The sequence below is a fragment of the Squalius cephalus genome (genome assembly GCF_949319135.1).
Source record: "Squalius cephalus genome assembly, chromosome: 16".
In the NCBI taxonomy this organism is placed as follows: domain Eukaryota; kingdom Metazoa; phylum Chordata; class Actinopteri; order Cypriniformes; family Leuciscidae; genus Squalius; species Squalius cephalus.
In genome coordinates this window covers 24,700,265-24,719,972 of record NC_137137.1, presented here as the reverse complement: position 1 = coordinate 24,719,972, position 19,708 = coordinate 24,700,265, and the positions used below count along the sequence as shown (strand labels likewise).

Below are 19,708 nucleotides of genomic sequence, written 5' to 3'. Positions count from 1 at the left end.
GAGAAATGTCCTGCTGTAAAAGGTTTTACCTCAATCAGTAATTGATTTTTACATGAATGTTCAAACCCATCTGAACTATTTACTGTATGATACATGAATATAATTAGGTAAGTCTTAAAAAAAAGCAAAAAAAAAAAACATATTTCGCGTTGGTAGTCTACATTAAAATTACATGCAGGGCCCTCCTCACTTTGGCGACTTCAAATAATGTGAAATCCCTGCATTAATCTCAGCATCAGATTCATATTTCTTGTTTGAAACCCTAAACATAATTAAGAATAATACAGTGTGTACGTGTTTCTTTTCTTAAAAACCTGTCATGAAACTATTCACCACGTCTTGTTTCACCAGTATTTCAAACGACAACTTAAACGTTCTAACGTAGCTTGGATTATATGTATTCAAAACAGAAATAAACTCACTGGTCAAGATTGTTGTTCTCTGGATTTTTCTTATTCACCAAAGAACTCATCTGAAATATTCCATATGTGAAAGTTTAAACCGTAACACTTTAATTTACAATAAGGTTCCATTTGTTAATATTAGTTAACTACATTAGTTAACATGAACTAACAATGAAAAATACTGGTAAAGAATTTATTAATCTTAGTGTTCATTTCAACAGTTCCTAATACATTATTAGATCAATTAGATATTACATTATTAAATCAAAAGTTGTCTCTGTGAATATTATTGAATTGACCTGAGCTGAACTAACAATGAACAGTAGATAATGTTAACAAAGATTAATAAATACTGTTACAAACATATTGCTTATTGTTAGTTTAGCTAATGCATTCAATTGATGAGAATTTATGAGATTCTCATCTATGCCATTGTTTAAATGACATGATATATACAGTATATTCAGGAGTAAAATGTGATCTCAACATGTTTTTATGAGATTCACCTTTCAGCTCCACCTAATTTCTCAAACATTTCTAAGGGAATGAAACAGACAAAATGACATACTTTATTTGAATCAGGAGTTGCCTAACAACCAATTTAAAAAGATATCTTGTGATTACAATGTAATTACAAAACCAAATTACAAACTGTAAGCTAGTAATTTCCCTCACTGTGCCTCACCTGCAAATACTGTAAGCCCGTCCCCTTCTTCTTTTCTTTTCTTTTCTTCATTCAGCCAGCGTAACTAGTAAAACAGGCTCTGTGCTCATGGGACTCACAACGACTTGGACAGTAAAAGCAGTCACAAATAGTTGTTTGATTGAGTTAACCATCTTGAACATCTGGACCTTTTCATGAGGCAAAGACAAACCAACAATGAGTGAGTATAACTGGTCAAAATACATAAAGTGATTCTAGGTTCATTGGTTTGTCAATCTGACTGTAAGATTCATCTGTATTATTTTAGGGCACGATCGCATGTGTGGAAGTCGATGTCTGGGTCCCATGACTTTCAATGTGGATCAGACAGGTCAATATGTGTCCCTCAGCCAAGGAGGGAGACTCGCATCCAGAGACGCCTCCACCTTTATGAACGGTTTGGCGTTTCTTAGCCGCACTGTAAAGGTGGACGAAAAGCTGTGTATATGTATTGAGGACTGCACTTCATCATGGGATGGAGCTCTCCGTGTGGGTTTCACCAACATCTGCCCACAAAGAAACAATATACCACCTGCCTCTATACCAGACCTCAGGGACGCACAGGGATACTGCGTTGTGCCGGTGCCAGAGGACTTGTGTAGGAGAGGTGTAGAGCTTCAGTTTTGGATGAACTATGCAAGCATAGTTATTATCCAAGAGAAAGGTGGGGGGAAATATTACCTCAAAACAAAAGGACTGAACCTGAATAATCCACTGTGGGTTTTCATTGATTTGTACGGGAGCACAAGTGCCGTCCGCCTTTTGGGTAAGTACCGAATGCAAAAAAGACTTTTCTTTGCAGTTCAGTCAGACTTGATTATAAAATCTTTTGTAATAATGTGCTGTAGGCTCAAGGAGGGGGAGTCGAACATCTTGCCCGGTTTGTCCCGTTGACGGTGGCATCGACTGGTTGACGAGACAGTTTGAGAGACAAATGTCAGAGGAAGAGCATAGTTATCATAAAACAGGTGAAAAGATTTTCTTAAGACGCCAACATCAATAATAATTAACCATTCATCAAGCATATTTTTTAGTTTTAGAACCCAGCGTACTGATTCCATTGATTTTTTTTTAAAATCCTGCTTAGACACCAGAACGGTCCAGAAAACATCATCATACTGGAAACCGAGTCTCTTCCTTGTACAGTTTGCCAACCAGACGACATCCCCAAGCCCCAAAGAACGTTCAGATCTCACAAGAGCTGGTTTAGGTACATTATATGGCTACTTTCAGCATATAGGGATAGTTCACCCAAAAATGAACATTTTGTCATTACTTACTCAACCTCAAGTTGTTCATAAACCTGTTTGAGTTTCTTTCTCCTGTTGAACTCACAAGAAGATATTTTGAAGAATGTTGGCCTCTGTCAACTGTCTGGTGGTTACCAACATTCTTTAAAATATTTTCTTTTGTGTTCCACAGAAGCAAGAAACTCATACAGGTTTGGAACAACATGAGGGTGAGTAAATGATGACAGAACTTACATTTTTGGGTGAACTATCCTTTTAAAAACATCACCAGCATCGACAGTTCTCATAGTGCGCATAACGTTTACAATTAACACCAGTTTGAAACATTAAGAATCTTACAGTATGTCCTATGTGATGCTTTCTAGGCATACCTGTCCAGAGGAGGAGTCAGGAGTCAAGAGGAGTAGATCTAAACTGGACTTGGAGAGAGCTGAATTGCTTCATTTGCTCCAGATATCCATTGGTCAATCTGGATTTGATTGGTTTCCATTTAGCAAAGGCTGATAAACGTGGAAGACTTTGCAGATTACATGCAGCCACTCTGAAGAAAATGAAAAAGGAGCTTGGTGATAGCGAACTTTATATAATTCCTGAGACGGACATAGTTTTAAATGAGGTATAGTAGGAAATTGTTATTTATTTTTTCATTTAATCAGTTCTGAAATACTGTAATAAGTGCCACAGTACTAAGGTAAATGTTTAAGCACTGGAGTTCTTTGAAGGCACTTTTTTTTGCTCCTCAACCTACTAGTTAACAATTACTTGACAATACTATACAACTACTTTTTCCACAGATGACTGCGCAAACACTATCGTCAGTCATGAATGCAGATGCTTTCTCACCATCACGCTCTCCTCCACCTGTTCCTGCACAACAGAGGAACCGGCTGACTTCTTCCAACAGTTACCTTTCAGATTCAAGCCGAAACTCATCAGTGGTAATTATCTTTATTATGACACACACACACCTTACATACACCTTTGACATTGACATTGCAGAAAGGCAGCATAAGGCAATGTTCACATCTCTTCAACAGGAGGACATGGACGTTAGCTCTTTGCTCAGAGAGTTTCAGCACATGCATCTCAGTGCCAGTGAACAAGTTTCAGTATTGGTTTCTCGTAAGAAGTTGCTGCAGAGTGCTAAAAATGCACTTTCCAACTGCAATTTCCCTTGGACCAAAATTCCCCTCATTACATTTGTTGGTGAGCAAGCACTTGACTGTGGAGGTCCACGGAGAGAGTTTTTTAGGTATGTCACTTACAATCATTTTTTTTATTCATTAAAGAGTAAAAAACTCATTCTTACACAGGAACCATGCACTAGTGAGATTACAGTTTTGTTTGACTTTGACATGAATGGCATCTCGTTTCATCTTTACCCTGGCCTCAGAATCCTGATGATGGAGGTGCAAAGCTCACTGGGGATCTTTGAGGGACCGTCTGGACACTTGTTCTTCACCTATGACCAGATGGCCTTGGAGGAACACAAGTATGAGTTGGCAGGGAAGCTGATTGCGTGGTCTGTGGCTCATGGCGGACCAGGACTCAAAGCTTTTGACCCTTGCCTGTACCAGCTGATGTGCACCCAAGAATGTCAACTGGAAGACTTTGACTGGCACCTGATACCAGATGCTGACATTCAGGACAAACTGAAAAAGGTTTCTATCCCTTTCTCCATCAATCTATTCCCTTCTTTAGCTACAAGATCTCTAACCATTTCATCTTGCGTTCAGATTTTGTCATGTAAAACAATGAAAGACCTCTATAGGCTTCAGAGAGAGCATGGCGACTGGATCTGTGACTGTGGATTCCCTGGAATATACAGACCTGGAATTTCCATCCAAGATGTACCAAAGATTTACTCCTATGCAGTTCGACATTACATATATCTTAGGTATGTATCTATTATTAAAATTTGATCACTCATATAATAAACATTTACTCTTGCTTTTATCAAATTAAAGGGCTTTTTACACTGAGTATGATTAAGTGACGCAAATGTACGTCGCGAGGACACGCTTGAATCGAAACAATAGGTCCCTATGGAACTATTCACACCTTGCGTGATCAATCGCAACGTGACAAAGCGAGATTTTTTATGGCTAGTGTGTCAACAATGAAACGAGCCGTCCAATAGATTTGAGCTTACCTGAGCCACAGCTGTTTTGAAAACCTGCGTAAACACTGAAGAAAAGTATTCCAGAAGAGAATGGAATGGATGTTGAGTTCTTGTATCATTGGTGTCTGAGAATAGATTTATTCTTACATGTTCTTTATACAGATTTGTATTCATTTTCCACTGAATTATGCGATCTGAAGAGCTTGAAAAAGCATACAAAATTCTCAGTCAGCGCCACCTATCATTCAGGCGTGAATTAGCTGAAGGCAATCAATCGTTTCACTTTCAGAAAGCTCCGTTCGTAGGCGATTTGCTTAACTTTATCACGGCACACTCAATGTGAAAGAGCCTTAACACTCATTTATACGACAGTTAGTTCCGGTCCTCTAATTTGACTAGTCGTTCCAAGAGCACTGTTTAGGATATTTATACAAATAATTATCTACTTAGTAATATTTGTGGTGTGATACTGCTTAAAGGGTCATGAAACCCCCCTCTTTCAGCTCAAGTCTAGCTCACAATCTTTTTGAAAAATGCAACTTAAATGGGCGTGGTGGCTGTGAGAAGAAGGGAGGGGAGTGGGTGTGGTACGGCAGGGGAGAGGGGAGAGGGGGAAACTGTCATCGCAATGGCCCATGCTAAAAATCAGTGGTAAAACGTGAGGAAATGCTAAAAAAAAAATGTTTTATAGCTGGCAAAGTTAAAGTCTAATGAAATACACTGATGCCTTATTTTTGTCCTTTCAAAAGTAACTGAATGCCCTGCTACATATATTTGCCTACATTAAGTATAATTGTATTTAAAACATATAACGTTTATGTATAATTATGTCATTATAAAATACATATTTGTTTATATACACACTATAAATGCATATATTTGAAAATAATACATTTTCCGCTTAAAAAAAAAAGTTCCGTACATAGCCTAGATCTACGCGCCCCCTAAACCCACATAGTAAAGATGGACAGTGACATAGAAATTTGCACGCATACGTTCCATACAATTGAGGTATTATCGAAATATCTAAATTTTAATAACGAGTGATTATTTAACACAAGGCATGAAAAACGGTCAGGGTTTAATTTTAGACACACACACGCACACACACACACACACACACACACACACACGACACACCTCTGAAGTGATAGAAAAGTCCTCGGAACCGCATCACTCGCAAGACGAAACCTGCATTGGTGTACAAGGCCGAAGTCCACCATTCTCCAGTTGAATGGTTGCTACACACACATATTTAGATGTGTCCGTGGGTGATGGCCGGAGTCCAGCTCGGGCAGCATCGCGGGGAAAGATGCACTGGAACTTTTGCACCACGAAAAACGCGCGTCCCATCATTGCCTCTCTCATCAGCTACGCGATATCACAGTTTGATATGTCTTGTCTGTCATTGTAAAGTTCCCCGTGGTGTCATGAATAAGAGAAAGTGTCTTCTCATTGGATAAGAAAACTCAGCACATGAATAATTATAAGACACCGATGAGTCATCAAAGTACTATAGTGCTCTGACACGATGAAGATTTTAAAACCGGAAGACGAAAATAGCGGAAAAAAACTAAAATTTAACCATTTTCCCCCTACTATTAAATCTAACAGATGCTAACATTGTCTTCAATGGTGTTCAACACACATACCTGTGTTAAAATCTCAGAAAATTTGGTTTAGGGTTTCATGACCCTTTAAATATAAGAACAGTCATTTAACAGTCTCTGCAAATTTTCACAGAACATCAAATATGATTCACCAGTTCACAAAGGGACTGAATGCTTATGGACAGTTCTGGGATATGGTAAGAACTCACTGGGTTGAGTTTCTGCCCATCTTTACCAACATGAATGAGCCCCTTTCCAGAAGCACATTCACAGCCCTGTTCCAAATCCACTGGAGTAAAGCAGGGACCAAGAAGAGAGCGGCTGAAGAGGACACTTTAAATTACTGGGAACTGGTGCTTCAGATGATTGAGGGTGAGTTTCCTAGTCAGAAAGTGAACTGTGAAATTGCATACTTGTGCTTGTAATTGGCAATTTGTTAAGACTTGAGCTTGTAATTTTCCCTCAACAGATAAAAAAGCTCCACAAAATGAGTTGCGTTTTGAGGAGATTTTGGCCTTCATAACTGGAGCGGATGAAGTCCCACCGCTTGGGTTCTCCCAGAAGCCCAGCATTCATTTCTACCAGCCAGAGGAGCGTGGATGCCGTCTGCCATATGCTAACACATGCATGATGGGATTGTTCCTGCCCAGGGTGGTAAAAGATGAAGTGGAACTTTACAGAATGCTTCTGAGAGCAATCCGAGACTCGGCTGAATTTGGGAGAACATAAACGTATATAGTTCAATATTCTAATGGAAACATTCACATCTTAAAGCTGCTGTCGGCAACCCTGGAAGATTGAGTGGACTTAGCCAAAATTTTGAACGTTTACAACTCTCGTGCCCCTCCCCCACTATCAACTAATACCCTCCCATCGAGTTCGTGAGGGTCAGTGCGTGTGCACCAGATTTTCTGTGAACGCGCCCGTCTCATCAGCATCGATCAACACCATGGAGTACTCATAAAGTAAATGGTTGATAAAGCACAATTACCTGTCGAGAAGAAATGTTGCAAGCTCTGACCTCCTAGCTCTTGAGGTTAACCGAGGAATTGGAATCTTTTCCGCCATCACTCTTCGTTACTGCGCGAACTTCAGGCGTGTGCATGTGATTGTAACGTGCGCGAGGGGGGGAGTGGGATCTGTGGCGTGTGCACGACCTGTGATTGACAGTCAGATCTCACACCCCCCTGTGCTGATTGGACCCGATGATCAGGGAGCAGTGGATTTTTGCAAAACAAATAATATGCTCCAGGTGGAGTTAGAAGCTCTGTTTTTTTTCCTAAAACTACCACCTTATTTATGTTGTTCTGTCGGATTATAGTGTCGATTTCACTGAATATGATCAAAAAAATGGTGCCGACGGCAGCTTTAAATATATGATTACTGTATAATAACTACTTCAAAAGAAAGCGCTTATGTACATTATTATTTTATTTGTAAATGCTGTATATTTTTGACATGTGTACATTTATTTTACAGCCCTGTTCCCCCTGTACTGTAATTACAATAACTGGGTAATAACTAGGTACTAACCCTGAACCTACCCCTAAACCTAACCTTAACCCCTGTAGTACCTTATATATTTATATATATTTATATGTATTCACTTAAGTAGGCTAAATACATATGTAAGTATATGCACTGTTAAATAAAGTGCAACTCAAATATCCGTCATGCCTCTATAAACTGTTAAAAAAGAAACAAATTGAGTGTTTATTTCTCTGGTTCGGTGGTAGGGTTGCCACCTTTGATTTGTGAAAAACCGGGACACTGATTTTTTTTTGGGGGGGGGGGGGGGGGGGTGTTTTTGCATGATTTTCCAGCGCTGTTTTTCCTTCATATTTAACTGAAATTTTTAACTGTAAAAAAAATAATAATTCTTGCAAATAAGTGTATTGTGATTGTCAAAACATTTTAGTAACTAAACTGAATTGTATTAGGTTTAGTGACAACATGTTACAATGTTTATATGGTACAATTTCTGGTAAGCTACGTTTTTTATTATTGCTTGAAACAAATATCAGGATTTCAATTCAGTTCAATTCTTGTAATTTGATTTAATTGACTGATTTGTATAAATAAAAAAACACTATAAATATTAAGGTACACAAGATAGGCATTAATTTTTCTCAAGAAAAAAACCTCACCTATAATGCTGTAAACATACAGAGAGCCCTATCAGCTGCCTGGTAGTATAATTTAAGGTTAAAAATAACTTTATTTAACAAATTAAATATAATGCGTTTTTTTATTATAATAACTTTATTTAATGATAACTAAGTAAATATAATAAATATGTAATATAGTAGCCTACACATGTTTAGCAAAATACTCTCTATAGCTCTTTTTTTCCTAGCCAACTAACGTGCTATAGTATGGTCATCAAATGGCTTTCCTCGAGGTAGCCTAAATGTTATGTGACAATTGTTCTCCAGCTGTTTTATTGACCCTTTCCGCGGTTGAAAAACACTGATTGATCGATATTATGTATGATGAATACATTTCGGTAAGTTGTACTGTTTCTTCTAACATTGTTCATTCGTGTTTATTTACTATTAGCTAGAGATGAGATGTTCACGTGCCGCTAGGGATCTTTCACGTCACATTTACAAACGCCAAAACGGTGTTTATTGTTTGAATTTCGTAATAAAATTGACAGAATCTGAGAGCTGAGATTTTTTTTTATATCATAAATATAACCTGCTCTGTCTAGTCTGTCGGTCTCCGCGTCCTCTTTGCTTCGCGAGAGCGTGTGAAAGTGTCAATTGCGTGTGGCAGCTCTGCAGTAACAGTAGAAGGAAACGGTTTAATTTGAAACCAGGAAATTCTACTTTAGAAGTACATTTTCACACAAAAAACGGGACAATTCGTGTCCCGGGAAAGAATATAAATTTTCCGGGACTGTCGCTCAAAAAAGAGAACAATCGCTGGAAAACCGGGACGGCAACGCTATTTGGTGGGGAGGAGTGTTAAACAACAGCAATTCAGCGAATCAACTGTGATTTCATATAGTGTCGACTAGGAACTATTAGGTTAAATATTTCAAAAAAATACAAATATTTCAAGTAAACAATGAATACCTGTACACATCAAAACATATTCTTCTTTAATATTTATTTTAATCTTCTATAGCTTTCTTTTAATTCACTGCATACTTATGCCGCGTTCCAGGCAACCTGTAACCCGTGTTTTTCCAACTCGTAACTGGGAGTACATCGATCTAGTTCGAGTTCACGGGTGGGAAGTCACGGGATTGACTGCCGTTCCAGTGCACTTTCACAGCAGTCACGTGATAGCCTATCTGGCGGGCAACAAACGCGGTTAGTGCATCCAATCGCACAACAACTATCTGGCATGTCGTGTACACCTCAAAACACCAACTTTTCTATATTAAAACTGGCAACGTCCTGGCAAGATCCTTGATTAGATTACTGGTTTTCGTTGCTAGAGAATGACGTTCTTGCCCGCCAGCCAGTACAACTGACGTCACTTGCAAAGTATCAATAAGGTTGGAAAAACACGGGTTACAGGTTGCCTGGAACGCGGCATTAAAGTAAACTGTTTGCAGATTGAAGAGAATAGGATCTGCCAATCATCATTCTGTAAACCAGTTTTAGATGCCAAACCTGTGTAGTAACCGTAACACTGTCTACCAGGAGTGCGTTTCACAAAAGCATCGTTACCCAACTATGGTTACAAGTTCGGTTGAATTGTGTTGATATCGATGGAACTTGCGATCATATTTGGCTTCAGGAAAAGCCCCCCATGTGGTCTTTGAGGATTCAATACGCTAAATCAGGGGCGGATACCGGGGTGGCAACTGCCTCACCCCAGAATTATTATAAAATATAAAGGTATTGTTTCCGCTTCAATGTGAGGGCTTCAAATAAGAAGAATGGCAACTGGCAAGAATAGAATTTAGGCTACAGTGTATTTTCCCCCAGTTATAGCCTAATAATCCCCATTTGATCCAAAACAACGGCAACATAGCCTACTGTAGTATCCGCGTACAGTGATTTACTGTCATAGCTATAATGTGGTTGGTTTACCAGGCACACGTGAACCAAGTTGTCAATTGCAGATTCTCCTCCTCCAGGCCACGACCACTCCAGCTCCTCAGAAGCGCCAAACCCACTGTAGCTCATGCTGTAGGAAAAATACTGGATACGTTGGATTTCCTCCCAGAGGACCGTTTCCGCTCTTTCACTCTGCTCACATGATAAAAGTCTAACAAATAAGATAACTGTCATGTGATTTCCCTGAAATGCCTAGTAGTGACATCATCTTTTGAGCTCGTTGTAAACTTGTTCCTTGGTTAAACCCATGGAAATAAAATACTTAGTGACTTGACATTATTAAGGAATTAAATGAGATTCAAACGGGCGGTTGATAATAAATAAGTAAAGTTTAATAAAAAAAATATATTGTTTAACATACTAAAACACATTCTGAAAATGTAAATATAAGAGACCCGTAATATAGAATATAGATGTAGAGGGCAACTTAAAAGAGTCAGGGACCAACTGACATGGTCAAAGCATCGTTAGCCAAATATGGTCGTTATCCGTTTAATTGTATTGGTAACGACGGAACTTGCAACCATAGTTGGTTTCAGGGAACGCACCCCTGTAGCCTACAGGTGTCCTTTAATTTTCCAACAGGATGAAACATATAGACATGAGTCATGACCATCTTCAGAACTGCATCCTGTGAAATTCCCAGAAGGTGATGAATTCTGAATCCGTTCACTTAGCCTACATGGACTCCATATAGCTACACTCTTGCATGTTTGATTATGGACAGTCCCATAATTTAAGTACAAAATCCTAGATAGGCTATTAATATTAAGATATTTTGATATTTTATTTGCAGGGTAGCCTACTTACAACTTAAGAAACCATTGCAGTTATACAGTAGGCTATGTCTAATAAAATAAGGTCATAATTCAAAGTCTATTTAAGACTTTTATAACTTGAGAAGCTTGAGAATGGTTCTCTTCAACATGTATGATATTTTATTACTGGTTGAAGTTCATTTAAAACTGTTATGACAGGAAATAAAACACATTTATTTGGAATAAACATATCACACAGCTGGAAGGATATTGGACCTATGCAGACCTCATCTACATCAAGTGGGATACAACAATAGCTTTTTTTCTGGCAACATATTTTAAACCAGAGCATTTATAACTGACCTCATGTCAGGTCCAGTTCTAGACTGTTTGAGAATAGGGTTAGTCATATTAATATGATCACTATAAAAATGAAAATATTTCAATATTTCAATACAGCACATACTCATTCTGTATGACAATTAATTTGTAAATGAAAACAATATCCTGTCCAACTGCAGAATACAACCTGACACACACACACACACACACACACACACACACACACACACACACACACACACACACACACACACACACACTTCTCTGAGCGTCTTTTAGTAGTACGCTTATTTACTTTATCTATGAAGATAAGCTTTACACCATATGAACAGCCTGTATTTATGGACAACATCATTAAATTTATTAGGTTATTTTCACAACATTGCTCCCTTCCTCTACGAAGTGAAATGAAAACATTATGGCATTGTAATGATAAACTTATCAACGCATCCATTCACACATTCACAGTAGTTTTATTGACAGCCGTACCCTTGACCTGAAAGTAAGCTCTAAGTAAGTTCAGTTCACAATGCGCTAAATCAATAATGTTTTAAGGGGAAAAGATGTGGCCAAAAGTAAAATTTTTGACATTTCCTTTAACATTTCATTTAAAAAAAACAATGGACATTAACAGTCATAAGATCATCAAGGGGTCTGATTTTGGGTGATGTCACTCAAGCATCCCAGACAGCAACATAGTGTCGGACTCAGCCCAGATCCGGGCCACATCTGGTACATGTGGATTCAACGCGTACCAGATGTGGATCGGATCTGGGCCGACACTTGCTGTCTGGTATATCAAGATGCACTCTACTTTACATGTATGTTCATGTGCATAACTCTGGACGCTTGGTTTTATGCACCTGATAGAAAAGGGCATAGCTAGAATAAGACTATGGCCATGTACTTTATCAAAGTGTGGTGGTTTAAATGTCCCTGCCTGAGGAAATTGATTCCGCAGGATGATTAGGTGCATTAACCAAGACTGAAAATGGCAATCGTAGAGATTAAAAAACACTAAAGTAGAAAGGTGTGTCATTAACCCTTAAAAGGTAGAAGTAGAGAAAGAACACGGTTGTGTATATTGGATCCGTGCATTAGCTCTTAAAGTGACAGCAGCCTAATATGTCTGCTGGAGTCAGTGTTTTTAATGATAATCAAACAACAAAAGGCAATGAAAAAAAATATTTGTAACTTTAATAAGGATTAATCTGTTAATTCATAAAGCGAAGACTATCCAGTATTATTTATTTTGTTTAAAGTAATCAAATTTGATTAGGCTACTTTATTCAGTTTCTGAAAACTATACTGTTAATTGTCTTTAATAATGTTTTAAATTTATATTAGTTAGGTTAGTTTTAGATGTGCTATTGAAATTGTGAACTTTTACTGCAGGGTTAGGTTTTGGTCATAACTGCATGTTTTTGCCAAAACACTCCTTTGAAGCAATTATAAACATACCAAATGGTGGTTATCATGAGATAACTGAATGATTGAACGAGTAAATGATATTGTAAACTTGACTCAGACACTCAAAGTGAAAGTTCAATAATTCTGTTTTCTGAATATGTTGTTGACTACTTTGCAAAGCAGAGCAACCGCTTTAAACCGACCAAAGAGCAAACACAAATGAAAGTGCCTTTGATCCAGGGCATATTCTGTTGACAAGTATTTCCCCAACCATCCCCATTACATATTAATTTTAGGTTAGACTGACAAAATGCCCACAGAAAATTTAAAATCATGTGACCCACATATACTCAAAACAGACTCAACTATGAGAATGAGAACAGTATTGGGTGAGTAATTCTTTCTCATGCCTCCTTCACTGGACTAAAGAGTATATCTTGTGGTGCACGTTGCCTGTTTAATAGCATGCTACGGTCACTGTTAATGATTACACTAGCTTAATTAATCATGCTTTTTATGAGCGTGCAGAGAATGTTCCTATCCATTCTCACCACTATATTTAGGTTTCTTTTTGACTGGTCAAGTAAGGTGTGGCTCCTTAAACATCCAACTTGCTGCATACACAATGAAGTAACACTTACACCCTTCGTGGTGTGAAACAAGACATGAAGGGAATTTTCTTTTCATTTAGTTAAGCTAAGTTTTACACACACATACAGAAAATACATTTCTAGATTTAATAAATCTCCACATTTACTCCTTTGAATTGTGCACTCTAAAAACTGCTGGGTTGTGTTGACCCAAAATTGGGTTATTTAAATTGCATAGCATTTAAATATGGACTAACCCAACGTTGGGTTAAAAAATGCAATTTTAAAATGGACAAATTGCATTTTGGACAAAATCAAAAATGGACAAAAATGCAATTTAAAAATGGACAAATTGCATTGGTTACATTTAAAATGTAAACCAACGGCTGGGTTTGTCCATTTTTAAATTGAATTTTTAACCCAACGTTGGGTTAGTCCATATTTGACCCAACATTGGGTTAACACAACCCAGCATTTTTTAGAGTGTGTATAAATAAATATTCACTTTGTGGTGTAAAACAAGACAGCAAGGGACTTTTCTTTTCTTTTAGTTAAGCTAAGTTTCACACACACACACACACACACACACACACACACACACACACACACATATATATATATACATGCTTGAAAAGAAAATACATTTAATTCATTTCCACATTTACCCCTTTCAAAGAATTATAAACTAAACAAATGATTGTTGTCATGAGATGATTTATGAGATGAAGTCATAAATATAGTACCCTTGACCCAGACACTCAAAGTGAAAGTTAAAATTATACTGTGTTTTCTGAATATGTTGTTGAAGCTGTATAATTCTTCTTCTTCTTTGACGTTTTGTGGCGGTTGGCAAACCAGCTTTCGGTCCATATTCCGCCACCTACTGGGATGGAGTGTGCAGCATTGACTTTGAGGGAAAACTACATAATAAATAAATAAATAATTAAAAAAGGAACCAACAAATTACTGTACACATACATCTTAAATCATATCCATTAACTGAGATATTTAAATAGAATATTCAACACTCTTACAGTTGTATCTTTGTTTAACAGATTCTGCAGTATAAGCTGATTAACTCTGATATCTCTGAAGTGCTTAATAAGTTGTATTCTTTCATTGCCATAACCTTTACACTTTATTAAAACATGCTCGACTCAGGAAGATCTCATCTGATAAACATCTTGCCTAGTTGATGATTTTCCACTCTTTAAACTTGAAAATGCTGCAAAAGAGTCTGAAAAATATGACCACTTCAGGTATTTTGGTCCACCCTGAAGAGCAAGTAACATTGCAAGCATTTCTGTTGTATTGACTGATATATAATTAGTTTCTCTTTTTGCTATTTTGTTCCTAAACCTTGGTACACTGCTGATGCTGTATAACATCAGGATCTTTAGATCCGTCTGTATATAACTGAATTACTGATACATATTTCTGATCCAAATATTTATGTATTGTATCTTTTAGGTATAATCTTTAAAGTTGAAAGTCAACTGCATTGGGAATAACCATAGAGGTGTCGCATGGCAATACTACAGTAGGGCAAACAGCACAGTTACTTATTCCAATATGATGAGCCTCTTTATTTGCTTTCCATCCAAAGCTATTCAGATTTATACACTCATGTTCCCTGCAAAGCTGTATAATTTAGTAAAATTATGACTAAAAAGCCAATTTATGTTATGCATTAGCCTACTATAAGACAAAATCGATAAACTACCCAAATACTTTCTTTTGCTTACCAGTTTATACGTACAAAAAACGAATAGATTACAAAATATCTAAAAGTTTCCCAACAGTTATTGCTGTCAGAGTCATTCTCAAAGGAAACTTTCCAGGGCCCCGCCCCTAGTCCCTCCATCCAATCGTACCCTCGTGTTTAGGTGCAAACCACAACACATGCATTTAAAGAGCAACAAATCCCCCTTACTTAGATATAGAAACGAATGTAGCCTGCAGAAGATACCAAGAGCTGCTTAAGAAAACAGGATGACAGAGAAAAAGAAAGGTAAGAAGATGACACTAAAGCCAAATTGTAACTTTTCAGCAATATCACTTAATGAAAAAGCAATATGTCAAGCTTAAAAATAGTTTAATTAGCAAGTTTCTAAATGTAAATTATTTATTTTTGTTTTAAGATCGTTAACCAACCAATTCATTTACAGTAATTTATACAATAAACTTGTCAATAAATAAATATATTATATTATGCGTCAATAATATGAAATTATTATTTTTCGTGCAACATTGCAGAATCTGAGTTTGATAATAATGTGCGTAACGTGATGCTTGAAACGAAACTGTCCAAAACAGTGATTTTGACAGTTGAACTGCCTCTAGTGGCTATAAAGCGCTGTTGCCATCAGTGAGTTGAACAGCTGGAACGACTAAGTTCGCGAATCGGTTCTTTTGAACCGAACAAATAACCAGTTAAATTCTTATGCAAATTATATTTATTCCGGAGTGACTTTTTTGATGCTGTACTGTAGCCTATATGTATTTCGTTTTAAGCTTCAATTAGGGTGTTTATTTTCATTTCATGTGTCCCACTTCAGGTTGTTGCATATACATGATTCATGTTAATTAGAACCTTAATATAATTTGCATTTACATTAAACAATAGGCCTACTGAATTTAAATGTAATCTCCCTGCGAAGATTAAGCCCTTATTGCAGGTGTGTGTTGTTGATAGATAAAACTGTCTCGTCGTCATTGAGATTGCCATTGAGATGACTGGGAAAAGTGTCCCAATCGACCTGAATTATTTCAAATAAATTCTCGGTTCAGTGAGAATTGACTCGAGAAACGCTCGAGTCCGATCTTTGGACGAGTCGTTCGAACCTTTTCTCAGCCGGTTGATTCTTCTCAAAAGAATTGATTCGCGAATCGGACATTCTGGGAAGTCCCGAGCAAACGCAAGTTGCAAAAATGACAGATGAATCATAACAGAATCATAACAGAAATGTCCACAACACACCGCGTGGTCACTTCATTTCTAATGACAAACCCTTTATTTCTTTTCCAGAGAAAGTGAAGTGCGTGTGTCACGCGCACGGGAGCATGAGAGCGATTTGTTTCGACTCAGAAGTGAAGGGTCCTCTGATAACGCTGAGTGACGGGGGTCGTCGCGTGACCAGGGACGGTTCGTCATTCTGCCACGGACTGACGTTCAGCGGGCGACAGGTGAAGATACAGGAGAAAGTTTGCCTGAGAGTCGAGCACTGCGTGCGGGGTTGGCACGGAGCACTGCGGGTCGGATTCACGCATGTTTTACCCGAGGAGACAACTTTACCCCCTCTGGCCATCCCAGACTTGACCCACTCTCCACTGTTCGCGGCGGCGGTGGTTCCCGTGGACATTTGTCGCCCTGCCTCAGAGATTCAGTTCTGGTTGAAGAAGAACGGCTGTCTGCGCATACGGTGTTCTGATGGCAGAACAGTGAGAACACACACAGAGCAAACCGCTCTGAACGCCAAGTGGCCCGTCTGGGCGATGGTGGACGTCTATGGACAGACCACGTCAGTGATGATGCTTGGTGAGGCTTCTGATGTATTTGTGTTCTGAGGGCATAAAAAAAAAGTGTTTTTTTTTTGGTTTGTTGTTGAAAAAAGCAACAATTATATATAATCTCATTAGTATCTTAAGTGTACGTGTTAGTTTGACCGTTCTAAACATACATTTTGTAAAATCTTTTTTCTTTCTTTAAAGATTTCACAGAACCCTTGTGGCCCTGAGGCTTAAGCAAACCAGGGACATAAATATATGCCTAGTTCTTTAACAGTGTGATCTGTGTATCCACGTTATAGGCTCCAAAAAGAGATGTTGCATCTTCACCAGGAGGTCCTGTCCTGCTCTCACACACATCAAACACACTGAAGATAAAGAAATGCTACAAATAAAGAAGGAAAAAATGAGCACGCTGGAGCAGAGAAACCTGAGAAACCCTAATCTCGTCGACACAGGTAAGAATCTCATAAGTGCATGACAGTCATTGTATGATCGAGCACATGTAGTTTCAGCATTTAATCTCTTCTCTTTTCCCCCTCAGATCATGAAACTCCTGACTGTGAGGAATGTGTAGTGTGTTACAGTGATGTGGCAAACATTCGTTTGAGCTGTGGTCATAAATGTGTTTGTACTCCGTGTGCCATGAGGGTGTTCATGACGTTTGGGACCTGTCCTCTGTGTCGTCATCCCATGGGTTCCTTACAACCATATGACTAGTTTTATCCCATTTAAACTGGTGGCCTATGGCCTGTTTGTTGAATGTATTTTGTACAATTCATTTCAGAATTGCTTTAATGTACAAATCTATCACTGCACTGTGCAAATGTGTTTTATTTTTATTCTCTCTAGTTGCACTATTTCTCATTTGTAAATAATTTTACATTCTGATTATTTATGGATATATTTGCGAAAGTATCAGATTATGTTCTTAATCTATTATGTAAATATGTATGTAATATGATTTAAATATGTATGTATTGTAAATATGTATGTATGTAATATAAAGAATGTTTTTAATTTTGTATTAAATGCATTTTATGTAAGCAGTTTGTAGGACTGACTTTTTATGCTCAGTTATTCGTCATCTCTTTTACGACGCTCATGTTCAACAATGTGACTTTCAGTGCTGCAGAAGAAGTCTACATTTAAAAGTGGGTGAGCTTTTTTCTTTAAAATACTAGTTGAAAATAGTCAGGAAGGGTGATGGCGAAGAGGAATTACGGATTTGGGCGTGAGAAATACAGTGTGTATAGGCAGAGAACGTGCTATATTTGGTTTCGTTTGTTTGCATGTTTGCTGGCTGTTAGATATTAAAGTTAAGAAAATTAAGATAAGAAATTAACACTATTGTTTTCTTTTAATTTAAAGTTAATCTTTAAATTTAAATAGATTACGTTGTCAACATTGTGATGCATGACATTTCAACCAATCAAAATATGGTAGTACGGGGGGTGGTTGACACAGGGAAGTATGCAAAAGTCTTATTCGACAAACGTGTGCTTCTATAGTTGGTTTATTGTTTTCAAACATCTAGTTCAAAATGCTCTTAAATTAGAATAATATTTGTGAATGATGTCCTACGAACTAAAATTCCAGTATCATATTTTTCTTTTAGCTGCTGGGTTAAAAGTGAACTTAATAAAACCACACTGGCCTGTGTAATACCTAAAAAATTGTTATTGTCAAAGTTAAAGATTAAAAGTGTGTTCTCAGGACAAGACTTTTCCCACAAATTAAAGGTTTATGTGTTTTAATTGCATATACAATTTTCATTCATTTGGTTAAAAGGTTTTAATAAATGTTGGTAAATTCTCAGCACTGAATGAGAGCAACCCACAAGCCTTGCCATTTTAAAGATAGCAAATAGATTGGGGTTATAAGGCTATAATGTGGTTGGTTTACCAGGCACACGTAAACCAAGTTGTCCATTGCAGACTCTCCTCCTCCAGGCTACCGCCAAACCCACTGTAGCTCATGCTGTAGGAAAAATACTGGATACGTTGCAAACTATTTCCTTCCAGAAGACCGTTTCCGCTTTTCACTCTCCTCACATGATAAAAGTCAAACAAAATAATAAGATAACTGACATGTGATTTCCTTGAAATGCTTAGTGACATCATCTTTTGAGCTCGTTGTAAACTTGTTCCTCGGTTAAACCCATAGAATAAACCAATAAAATACTTAGTGACTTGTCATTATTAAGGAATTGAATCAGATTCAAACGAGCGGTTGATAATAAATAAGTCAAGTTTAATTAAAAATATATTGTTTAACATACTAAAACACATTCTGAAACCCATAATATAGAATATAGATGTAGAGGGCAACTAAAAGAGTCAGGGACCAACTGACATGGTCAGGTGTGCGTTTCCCAAAAGCATCGTTAGCCAAATATGGTCGCAGAGTTAATCACCTGTAACATTCTGGGAATTTCACAGGATGCAGTTCAGAAGATGGTTATGTCTGCTATGTTTCATCCAGGTGGAAATTTACAAGGCTAAAGGACACCTGTACAGGGATGCGCTCCCTGAAACCAACTATGGTTGCAAGTTCCGTCGTTACCAACACAATTAAACGGAACTTGCAACCATAGTTGGTTTCAGGGAGCGCATCCCTGTACAGGTGTCCTTTAGCCTTGTAAATTTCCACCAGGATGAAACTGCATCCTGTGAAATTCCCAGAATGTTACAGGTGATTAACGCTGAATCCGTTCACCTACATGGACTAATATGGGCTTACATATAGCTACACTTTGGAGTCCCATAATTTAAGTACAAAAAGATAGTCTATTATTATTAAAATATTATGATATTTTATTTGCAGGGTAGCCTACTTACAACTTAAGAAAATGTTGCAGTTCCATATGTCTGATAAAATAAGGTCATAAATGAAACAAATTGCACAAGGCTTACAAGTCTATTTAAGACTTTTAT

The 19,708-nt window shown here is 37.6% G+C and overlaps 2 protein-coding genes across 2 annotated transcripts; both read left to right on the top strand.

Annotated features, from left to right (window-relative positions):
* Positions 1–1,025: 1,025 nt before the first annotated feature.
* Positions 1,026–7,780, top strand: LOC307174244 (uncharacterized protein). Its single transcript, XM_079897977.1, has 11 exons — positions 1,026–1,288; positions 1,376–1,873; positions 1,956–2,075; positions 2,195–2,317; positions 2,723–2,973; positions 3,152–3,295; positions 3,395–3,609; positions 3,751–4,018; positions 4,094–4,254; positions 6,223–6,461; positions 6,559–7,780. The coding sequence occupies exons 1-11, from the start codon at positions 1,285–1,287 to the stop codon at positions 6,816–6,818; spliced, it is 2,283 nt and encodes a 760-aa protein (XP_079754103.1). The 5' UTR covers positions 1,026–1,284; the 3' UTR covers positions 6,819–7,780.
* Positions 7,781–15,160: 7,380 nt separating this feature from the next.
* On the top strand, positions 15,161–18,505 carry LOC307174111 (E3 ubiquitin-protein ligase NEURL3-like). The gene is made up of 4 exons (XM_079897805.1): positions 15,161–15,276; positions 16,294–16,803; positions 17,075–17,230; positions 17,317–18,505. The coding sequence occupies exons 1-4, from the start codon at positions 15,258–15,260 to the stop codon at positions 17,490–17,492; spliced, it is 861 nt and encodes a 286-aa protein (XP_079753931.1). The 5' UTR covers positions 15,161–15,257; the 3' UTR covers positions 17,493–18,505.
* The last annotated feature ends 1,203 nt before the right edge of the window (positions 18,506–19,708 follow it).

Coding starts and splice junctions, on each gene's coding strand:
- LOC307174244 (XM_079897977.1), top strand. Junction 1,874..1,955: donor AAGTGCCGTCCGCCTTTTGG/GTAAGTACCGAA, acceptor AATGTGCTGTAG/GCTCAAGGAGGGGGAGTCGA. Junction 6,462..6,558: donor GGTGCTTCAGATGATTGAGG/GTGAGTTTCCTA, acceptor TTCCCTCAACAG/ATAAAAAAGCTCCACAAAAT.
- LOC307174111 (XM_079897805.1), top strand. Junction 16,804..17,074: donor CACGTCAGTGATGATGCTTG/GTGAGGCTTCTG, acceptor TCCACGTTATAG/GCTCCAAAAAGAGATGTTGC. Junction 17,231..17,316: donor CCCTAATCTCGTCGACACAG/GTAAGAATCTCA, acceptor TTTCCCCCTCAG/ATCATGAAACTCCTGACTGT.